This window comes from Stomoxys calcitrans, chromosome 3 (genome assembly GCF_963082655.1).
Source record: "Stomoxys calcitrans chromosome 3, idStoCalc2.1, whole genome shotgun sequence".
Lineage (NCBI taxonomy): Eukaryota > Metazoa > Arthropoda > Insecta > Diptera > Muscidae > Stomoxys > Stomoxys calcitrans.
In genome coordinates this window covers 91,904,907-91,916,245 of record NC_081554.1, presented here as the reverse complement: position 1 = coordinate 91,916,245, position 11,339 = coordinate 91,904,907, and the positions used below count along the sequence as shown (strand labels likewise).

The following is an 11,339-nucleotide window of genomic DNA, read 5'->3' as shown; positions in this document are numbered from 1 at the left end:
TCTTTTAAAAAATCCGCAATTACTTTTTGGGCAACCCAATAGTTTGTTCACCTTGCATCAGTTTCGTTCATCATTTTCATGTTAACAATAGAAAAAAATAGAAGCAATTTTGCATTTGCATTCATTTTTCGTGAAATAATGAAGAAGGTTCCATGTACAAAACTTCCTAAAATTGGGAAATAATAAATACAGATTTCTTTAAAATAACAAAACTTGTCTTTTTCAAAGCAAGACCTAAACGCTCGCATTTGCAATATAACTGCTAGCAGTAATGGAAATTTTTCATTACGCAAATAATTATTATTTCTGGCTTTTTCCTGTATTATTATGTGGCGCGCACATCTTGTTTACTTTTGAATTTTGCCAAACCAAAATTAATTTTTTTTCTCGTCAGTGTAAAAAACAACCCCCTATGTCATTTTTACATCTCACCGTAGGAGATTGCTATCATTCGACACACGCTCCCTCTAACAAAACTCTCTAGAAACTTGATTAGACATGCTTTGTTTAATTTTAGAAGTTTTTTTTGCAGAACACAGAAAAAATATTGATTTAAATTTTACCAATTAAACATGGTATTGATAAAAATATTTTTAACAAAGTTATTAATTGCTTTGATCATTGTTGATATTGAAATTTTTGAGTTAAATGGACATTGGGATGAAATAAAAGAGTCTGTTATGGGCCTTGTTCTCTTTTTATTATATTTGCCGACCCTATTTGTCTGCAGATGATATATACTTACATATATTTTCTGGGGGTGCTACACAGCCTTCTTGTAGGGGGGGACAGTTAATTTCCTTACAATAAAGTTTGAGATTTTATCAGGCCCATATGATTTCTTGTTGTTTATATGTTGGAAATGAGGCTTCTTACTTTGCCCGGGTTAATGAAATGAAGGCTATTCCGATTTCCAATTGATGTAAAGTTATCGTTGAAGGAGTATATATATGTATATATATATATATATATATAGTACTTAAATAAAACACAGCTATTGCAATGGCAAATTCTGCCCATGAACATTCCACTAAGTAACATGGGCAAACTTCTCACATATCAATGAGTGCAGTCCGATTCAAGTTTTAAGCTCAATGATAAGGGGCCTCCTTTTTATAGCCGAGTCTGAAAGGCGTGCCGCAGTGCGACACCTCTTTGGAGAGAAGTATCTCACAAATGTTGCCAGCATTGGGAGGGAAAAACCACCGCTGAACATTTTTTCTGATGGTCTCGCCAGGATTCGAACCCAGGCGTTCAGCGTCATAGGCGGACATGCTAACCTCTGCGCTGCGGTGGCCTCCAACACAGCTATTGGCAACTTTTAATAACCAATGGCCATCATGTTTCCGCGGCAATCGGTTGTATAGACCGGAACGAACTTGATCTGTTTTAAGAGCTTGACAAGGATCGCCATCTCCACATGCAAATGCAACATGCAATAACAAGAAATAAATCTTCCCGGCATGGGATGACTTTGAGCACCACACGGTTAGAACCCTCAGTGCCGATTTGTTTGGTGTTCATCGTCGTTACGAGAAGCTGAGATCTACCGGGACCTCACAGGTTGCGGATAGTGGAATGCCCCGTAGCTGCAGGCGCTGACAATCAGCGGCATCGAGTGTAGTCTCAGTGAGAGATCGGCATGAACCGGCTCTTTCATAAATACTGATCGGTTCTAAGGACCGGCGCGAGCTTTCTCACATATGGAGCTTAAAGAGGATCGCCACCTCCACATACAAATGTGGCGATGAGTTAAAAGAGAATCGCCGCGAAGATCTGCTAAAACTTCCGCACACGCAATGGATTGTCCAATGATATCCTGTTTTTCGCGTCTCATACGGAAGAATAGTTGCGTAAAAATCTTCCAGAATATTATGTTATTCATTGCGTGGAAAAATGCTTTTCCCAAATTTATGATTAATGTATGTAGGGTATATTTGCAACAAGCGGACATGTAAACATATGTGCCTTTATTACCCCATATCTGTATAACCACACAAAAGAAAAGCTACCAAATTGGCTCCCGTCTTAAGTTACATAAAAAAATAAAGTTAATTTTATTTCTGCCGAGGCATTAATTCCGCAGTAGATAATAACACCTACCTAGTATTTAAAACTTTTGAAACAATCCCATTTGTGGTATTAAATATTAATAACATATAGACATACATACGTACCTACCATTAGTAGTAAATACTCGAAACATACCTATGTATGAAGTGTAGACAAACTTTTTAATATTTGGTTTGGTATAATCTTAGGTTTAGCTTTTGAAATGTCGTACATATCTTAATATATTAATAAATAGTATTTACATCTTAATCAATAATTTGTTGCAGCTATAGTTCATACTAACCAATATGCAAAGTCTGCGATAAGTAACAATAAAACATATATACACGCTTATGTGAACCTCTAGGAAAGGATAGCGAAAAAATTTGTACTTTAGTGCTGGGCTTGTTAATATCTATGGCTATCAAAATTATACTAAGTACGTAATAATCCTTGGGATATTTAATACTTAAATTAAGTTTAAAATTGTACATAATTTTCCTGTCGCATATATGTATGTATTTAAGACTCTGATTTAAAAACAATATTTTCTTTGTTAATTTCTCTCATGGGAGTTCGCTTGTTCATTTGAAGCTTCATCATTTTATTTTCGTCGGCGCACTTTGTTGTAATAGCATTCCGAACTTCTTTTTCGGACACATTGCATTTGCGTGTTACAGCAAATATGATATCCTGTATAACCATTGGATCTAACATTTGCTTTAAGGGTTTTCCATGATCTTTAAAGGCAGGCGATGGCTTGCCCGTCATTGAATGTGTAGCCAAGGTTTTTCTATCGAATATTGCCATGAGCAACTTTCGGGTTGCAATCGATGCGGAATTCCAGTTCATTCCCTCATAAGTTTTTGCGGGAATTCGGGTATTGTTGGGACCAATGGAGACCATAACCAAATCCGTATCTATTTTATTATCCATACTTCCTCTATTTAAGATGCCATTATTAATTGTAGATGTATTCATCAATGGTGATGGTGTATTTGATAATTGTGCACTTCCTTTATAATTTTCAGTCCTAATTTCTTTCAGAAGACTGTTATTGCTGCGCCGTTTTTGTTGAGATTGCTGATTGAAACCACTACCATTTGCATTTGGAGTCTGGGTTAAAACTCCCTGTTCGTTAAAGTAATAATTTGCATTGTCCACTCGCACCTCATTCTGATATGTTTCTAATTTTCTCCTTTTTATGAAATTATGTTCCGTTGAAGCCAAAGACGCTGTCGAGTTACTTTGCGATAGTGTAGATGAGCTGGAAGGCATTGACACAGATTCCGTTTTGATTTCCACTTCTTCTGGTGCCAGACAAATTTCCAGTCGCCCAGAATCGGCAGAGCTGTTTAGATTCAGAGCCCCATCATCTTCGGCTAATTGTATTTCAATAGGTTCTCCATGAGCGTCACCTGTCCCTTCAGCTATTATGGTGTATTTTACACTTTCCGTTGGAGCAGATCCTGTGGAATGCAAGGGATTTATTACCGAACTAGTGGGAGAATTGTGATTGCTCCTGTTTTGCGGGTTTGAATTCGATGCCTTGTTATTCATTTGTGTGTCATGGTGAGGTTTAGTAGTCTGCAATTGCACGGTTGGCTTTATCTGAACTTGTAGTTGCTGTGGTTGGCCCAATAAAGCTGAAGTCATTGCTGATGTGGCATGTATTTGAGAGAGCAATTCGGTGTGGGCTTTCAGATTTTCCTCCAACACTCTAACCTTTTCCATTAGTTCTAATTCTCGTTTCGATGTTTGATCTTTTGTTTCAAGTTCATGCAAGAATGTGAAATCGTTCCCAACTGTTTGCGTCCAGGCATTTACCATAAGAGGACGCTCATGTCTTTCTCCTGGCTCCGGCGTGGACTGAAAGTTTTGAGAAGACCCGCTTATAATTTTTGGGGGGAATCTTTGTTGAGGTTTTACAAGAATTTGTGACGATACCTGTTAACGTGTAAGATAAAGACAGTCAATAAAACTTCAGTTGGCGCAATAGAAGACTTTGCATGCGTCTAAAAATATGCGTTTTTTTAATATACTACAATACAATATAAAAAGGCGGCTTTTTTCTTATCCAAATATATTAAAAATGCTGAATAATAATTCTTACATTTCTATTTATTTTTGGGTAAATATTGGGTTCTACACAAGAAATTGTGCCCAACGCCTATCTTTGCTATAAAAAGAAACCGACTTTATAAGCGCATATTTTAAAATAACCCCTCTTTTTTAATTTTAATTAAATACACATATTCTATGGATTGTATGCTTGGTATCATTTTTACAAAATTCACATAAATGATTTACCACAAAATATGCATTCCAACTCAAATTTATATTTGTATACTTACAATTTTTGGCTCCATTTTTACTCGAAAATCCTTTTGGAATTAATATTATAAAGTGAGATCAAAGAATCCAGTTAACACAAACAGAAAAATTCAAACCAGAATATTTATCAAAATTTTGCAAGACAACTGTGCTCCGCGTCGTTCTGTTAGGTACTGGCAAAACGTTTCCATTACGAAGGTATCTCAAACTAGCACGCATGCAGAATTACAAATGCTACCCTTGGGCAGCCGCTTGTTTACTTGCATGCAATATGTACGTTTTACAACAGAGCATATCAATTTTAAGGGTGGATAGGTAGTGATCATCCTCACGAACAGCTTGCCTTCTCGAATAATTTTATGCGAGTGTGCGCGCTTTCCTTTGGTACTATTCTGACTGCAATGAGATCCTATTTATTTCTGTGTATGGATATGTAGTCGCCGACATTTATTTACCTGAATGGAGCGCGCCAAATTCCATTTACAATCCAACAACGCTGTTAAGGAAGGGTACATCCATATATCCTTCTGTGTGTGAATGTAGGTGTTTATGATCCGCTCATTTTATCCTGTCAGAAAACTATGGTTGGTTGGTTGGATGATGGGTACGCTAAAAGAGTAAAGTATAAATAGCAAAAATTCTTGACGTATTAAGGACAATTTCCACGATACATCTTTACAAAACAACACAGTACATACAAAACCCCTGCACGAATCATTTTAAAGGTTGTCTCATTTGCACAACAACATAAAAACCATGTGGTGAAATTGCCATCCTACCATCAAGCTGATCGACATTTTGCCAACACAAACCAAGAAATTTGTGTATGTGTGCGAATGTGCGAGAAAAAAGATAAGAACAAATAAAATGCAAACAAAAATCGGACATCCTAAGCTGAATATTCTGTTCAGCTTTTCAAGCGGAATGCTGTCAAACTCCATATAAAAAACGTCAGCGAAACGTTGGCTGAAAATAGGCGGAAAAGTAGTTCTCTGTTTATAGTGAGGAATATGGCAAAAAACTTTTGTAGTGGCAACACTTGAAGCTACTGCCGGCATCATTTTTGTTTGATTTATTGGTTTGAATGGTTCGTTTTTCTTTATTTATTTGAGAAAAAATATAAAATAGAGAAAACAATTAGTGCAGATAAAAAAACGTGTTTGGTATGGAAATAAAAACATTTGATAGCTGTCGAATTCCGCTCGCGGAATAACTAAAAATTTCCGTAAGCTGAATAGAATACCAACCCTTAATACCATCAAATCTGACCGGCTGTTAACAGCTGTTCGTGTGAGATCATCTTTTTAAATGTGCCTTAGGTACGAGGTAACTATGGGCACCACACAGCTTGATATTTTTTGCATCAATCTGTATGGTGATTATCATTATTATGAGAAGTTCAGTTGAAGGCTACCGGTTTCGTCCATAGGTTGCGGATATTGGAATGCTTCATACGGAGTAGCTCCAAATGTAGTCGTGGACAAGCAGTGGTATGGAGTGAAGATTCTCAGTGAAAAGCCAGACGTCAGCTTCAGGGCCAATGACCATCATGTTTCCGCGGCAATCGGTCATATTGACCGGAACGAGCTTGCTCACCTATAGCAGCCTGCGAGGATCGCTACCTCCGCATGATATAATGGGGCTGAAACAATCACATACATGCAAAACATGGTAGTAGGTGGCACCAGGTTTCAATATCTTGATACCCGGTCCGGGATAACTGTGAGTATCTCACACATGTATGGACGCAATTTAGAGCTTCAATTTGTGTGGAACGACCTTGTCCACCAGGTTACAACCACAACAACTTTGAGATATTCGCAAGGCCATATGGTTACAGCCAGATCCAATAGTGAGAAAACAAATTTCATACCGCACCGATGACGTTGGAACAGGCACAACTCCCTGCAGAGATAAAGAAGGAAATCTGATAAAAACTACAGATAGTGTGCTGAGGATATGGAAAAAACTTTTCCTCCCCCTGCTGGTTGCTGTTACAATAGGCGTTGTACATTGAAACAGGTGGCAGCCCTTGCCGATGAAGAACTCAATCGTACAAGCGGCTGCCATGGAATTGCCCAGCTGCTGGTATTTGATAGCAGCGTCGGCGAGGTTTCCGCAGAACCAATCTTTGATGGTGATGGAATAGAATGTAATTGCATAGTTAGAATGAGGTCTGCGATGCAGTGACTCTGCTGAAAAACAACAGGGCAGCAGGGGCTGATGGGTTGCCAGCTGAAGAAAGAACGCATACCCCATGATTAGAATCTTACCATACTATGTCCCATGACATAATTACCAGGTAGTGTACCGTAAACAGTTGAGTAAAATTTTTTCTCGCGAAGTACACTATCTGTCAACTAGTTTTGGTTGTGTGTGTGTATTATAGTTAAGAAGCATAATATACACAAACAACGAAAAATGGCGCGAACTAGTAACATACTCAAAAACAGAGTTGCGCTAAACACTGATTTTGACAGATAATGCACTCAATATTTTGTTGTTGGGCAACTGCCACTACCTGTAAATGAATATATCTTGCTTACAAAATCACCCTTTATAATAGCTTAGGGTTGGTATTCTTTTCAGCTTTTCACGTGCACAACTGTCAAACTCCATAAAAATGTATAAGCTAAAAACATGTGAAATAAATAAATGCTAGTTTTACGCCAATGGCTTAAAAGGAGCACTTAAAAACAACCAATCCTATTGTTATATGAATGAATGAAGATTGAGCTTAAAAAAAATCAAAAAAATCATGTAATTATGTTTAAAAAATTATGATAGTTAAAGGTTTTCACAATTATTCCGAAAGCTGAACAGAAGCTCTGGTTTAAGTCTAGTAATGACTTCATCTTTTCGTACGAAAACCTGTCAAAAAGCATTATAAAAAATGGTGACGAAGACATGCAAACACATTCCTTAGAGGTGGTACTGAGTTTTATGAGTAAAATACCAGCGACATGTCGCTGTATTACTATAAATGCTCACGAAATGGATACCAATCAACTCTGTTTCAAAGTTGTTATGTCTTAAGACTGATACCATAATCGTTTTTCACAGGTGAAAACTCATGTTTTTCACGGTTACTTTTTTGAAACACTGTACAAATCTCAATGAAAATGCTTTTATGAAAATTTTTCATAAGTAATGAAAGAATGACCCCATGAAATCAGCAAGTTTTTTTTTTCCTTCAAAATCTATTATCTACAAAAAGAAATCATGAACAAATTTCGCTAAAAGCGAATTGTGTTCTGGGTACATCGGATTTCGCAATAATTTAATAGGCATTGTTGCTGCGAATAAAGTCTGTACTAGACGAGATAAATTGATATATCATAGTACTAGGCATTAGGTTGAGTTAGGTTGAAAAGAGGGTGCAGATATTAATCCGCCCCATGGCACTATGGACATACACCTAAGTCAGTAATCGGCTTGTTGTGCGCTCTAAGAACTATAAAGTAAATCTATTTGAGATTAGAAAACGTATCTGATATCCAATTGTCGGACCAAGTGTTAGGGGGACCACCCCAAAACATTCCTAAATCGGACATATTTACCGACCATGGCAATATGGGACTCAAATGAAAGGTATTTGCGAGTAAAATACGAATTTGATATCCAAATTTGGGACAAAGTTTCTAGGGGTCCTCCCCTTCCACAAAACACCCCCACACATAACTTCTTTACTGACCATGGCAATGTGGGGCTTAAATAAAAGGTATTTGAGTGTAGAATACGAATCTGATATCCAGATGTGGGACCAAGTGTTTGGGGGACCGCCCGAGAACATACCCCAAAGAAGACAAATTTACGACCATAGCAATATGGGACTCATAGGAAAGGTCTTTGGAATTAAAGCACGAATCTTATATCAATGTTCGGGAAAAGTATCTATGGGGCCACTCCACCCCCATAACACCACCGAAATAGGAAGTATTTGCTGATATTGCAATATGAGGCTCAAATAATAGGTATTTTAAAGCATAATACGAATCTGATATATATTTTCAAAGGTAAGTCACTGAGTGGCCGCCCCATCCCCCAAACCACTCTCCAAACCGGACATGTTTTTTTACAGACCTTCGCAATATGGCGCTCAAAAAGAGGTATTTGGGAGTAGAATACGAATTTGATATTCAAATGTAGGACCATGTATTTAGGGCATCACCCCAAAGGAAAAAAATTTTCGACCACGCCAATATGTGGCTCAAATGAAAGGTATTTGAGATTAGAAAACGAATTTGATAACCAATCTTGGGGCCATATGTTTGGGGGACGCCTCATCCTGTAAACTCCCCTCAAAACCAATTGCAAAATGAGTTTAAATAAATGGTAATTGAGAGAAGAGCACGATGCTGATATTTTTCAGGGCCAAGTGTCTGGGGGACCACCTCATCCCCAAAAACACCCCTAAATCAGACATCATGAGAATATCCGGCCGAAATAAAGTATATTAAGAATGGAGTACACTTTACATCCAAACTTAAATTCGTAGACCAATAAAGATCATATGGGATTCAGATAAAGGCACTTATATTGTTAAACTGTTTGTCAAGCGATATTCTATTTTCGTAGCATGGTATTTCACTAAAAGCTCTTTAATAGTCGAAAATAAAAATTCCAAGGAAAATTTCCAGTTTTGATCGGATAGTGATATCACTAAAATTTCGCATCCCTTGCAAATTAAAGCCGCCTGTCCAAAGTTTCATCATCCGTTACCAAATTGTACATTGCCAATCTTCCTTTCTGGGAGAATAACCATTTTCGTCATATGCAACTAGCGAGAGAACTTAAAAAATTATTATTTATTTATTTAAAATATACAACAGATTGGAGTTATCATTCATCCACGCTTAAATCAAATACAGCTGTATCATTAAAATATTCCCTACAATTTAAGTTAGGCCAGCAACATACACTCAACGCTGGTTTGAGCTATCAAACTAACTCATACTTTGCGCAGACACTAACGAAAAAGGACATGCAGACAGATAGTTGAATTGGTGCGTGTGTGTGTTAATTTTTGGATATGTAGATAGGTGCATATCTTATTGGAATGAAGACGGTGTCAGCTTGTCATTGCTCTCATATCAGAGTAGAAGGACTTAAAATACAAAAACAAAATTAAACACTAAACCCTTAATAAGAAGCCCATTTTGTATGGCTCCTCTAAGTATGTATACATAGGAATGTGGATATATATGAATCACATTTGCGACCAGATTACTTTCTACAAGGAGCTAATACTCAAGGTTTAGGATCTATGATTACGATGGTTGCCATAGGTTTTGTTGTTATATTATCCTCTACCTTTCATACATCTTTTTTAAGGATAATTCAGGTAGCAGTGCACCGTTTCGAGTGTGTCTTCGTTTGTCTATCTGATTTTGCTGCAGAGACATATTATAAACTACAGGGTCATAAAAGGCATTTTTTTTTACTTCGTAGAAAGTGTTCGTCGTGCATCGTAAGAGCTTGCTTGCATTCGACATTGGTTTACAACTGGGAATTTCCCAATTCAAGGACTGACTATGCACTTCCAAATAGGGCAGCATTTGCATGCTGCGTGACACATTGCTTGCTGGTGTCAGATCCTAATACGATGGCAGTAAGTCTTGTTTTTATTAAGGAAGTCGGTAAGCATTACATATACATTCATACAGGCATAGTTTCATGTACACACATATACATATATCTATAAAATGTGCGTATTGGATTTTATGAATAGAATTCAGAGGAATTTTAGAGGTTGTTGTTGGAATTGCTTTGAGGATTCTTGTTTGCATTTGTCTTGTAAGGATCAAAAAGGATCTTCATGCAGTTTGGTATGTGTGATTGTACGCATTGTATTTGACGAAATGTCTATGAATGTAGGTTTGTTGAAATTAGAGTTGAACATTTTTGTTGGTATAAAAGTGGCATCCTCGCAAACGTTAGGCTGATTCTCAATGTTGCTTGATTAGTATTTTGGATTTTATTTTGCTTAACACCCCTTCCACTTGTTACTTTTAAAGATTTAAGAGATTAAAATAATTTGTATTTGTACCCTATATCACAAAAGGAACTGGTTGATTTGCTGTTTGTTAAATAAATCTGAATTTTACTCTTAGTACGTAGAACTATTGCTGCTGCGTTTTGTGATTTGCGTTGGATGAAGCATAAAAGTCTGCTTGCGGTTTCAAAGTGGTATTCAGGAAAAATAAAAATCTCGGTTCAATTACTACATTCATATATCAAATTAAATTTTGTCGAAAGTATTTATCAACGATCTTGCATTTTGGACTTATACAAATTGCAAATTTTGCCCATGAACTTTCCACTAAGGAACAGGAGGTAACTTCTCACATATCAATGAGTGCAGTTCGATTCAAGTTTAAGCTCAATGATAAGGCTCCTCCTTTTTATAGCAGAGTCCGAATGGCGTGCCGCAGTGCTACATAGCATAGTACCTCACAAATATTGCCAGCATTCGATGGGGAAAACCTCCGCTGAAAATATTTTCTAATGGTCTCGCCAGGATTCGAACCCAGGCGTTCACAGTCATAGGCGGATATGCTAACCTCTCCGCTACGGTGGCCTCTTTATGGACTTATGTTATGCTGAAGAATTCTATTAATGGTCATTAATTTAATAGGCCAGATAGGTTTCTATCGGGTAAATACCCAATGCTGCCCAATAATCAACAAAAAGGTGTAGAGGTCTACCAATACTCATTCAGATTTCATCGAAATCGTATCAAAATGCTTCTTTTATCGGCTCAAAACTCTATATCGGGAGATCGGTCTATATGGCAGCTATATCCAAATATGGTCCGATCTGGACGATATTCAACGCGAAGGTGTAGAGGCATACCAAGACCCACTGTTTCAAATTTCATCGAAATTTTATGGAAAATTATTTATAGGCTCAATACGCTATTTAGGGAGATCGGTCTGTATGGCAGCTATATC

General features: G+C 37.2%; 1 protein-coding gene and 1 long non-coding RNA gene across 2 annotated transcripts; one reads left to right on the top strand and one right to left on the bottom strand.

Annotated features, from left to right (window-relative positions):
* Positions 1–2,028: 2,028 nt before the first annotated feature.
* Positions 2,029–4,989, bottom strand: LOC106090845 (protein insensitive). The gene is made up of 3 exons (XM_013257179.2): positions 4,842–4,989; positions 4,407–4,782; positions 2,029–3,999 (listed from the first exon to the last, which is right to left on the bottom strand). Exons 2-3 carry the CDS (start codon positions 4,419–4,421, stop codon positions 2,575–2,577), a joined length of 1,440 nt encoding a protein of 479 aa, XP_013112633.1. The 5' UTR covers positions 4,422–4,782; positions 4,842–4,989; the 3' UTR covers positions 2,029–2,574.
* Positions 4,990–5,546: 557 nt separating this feature from the next.
* On the top strand, positions 5,547–7,090 carry LOC131996328 (uncharacterized). The gene is made up of 2 exons (XR_009397776.1): positions 5,547–5,705; positions 5,816–7,090. It is a non-coding gene; the product is annotated as an uncharacterized LOC131996328 (long non-coding RNA).
* Positions 7,091–11,339: the final 4,249 nt, after the last annotated feature.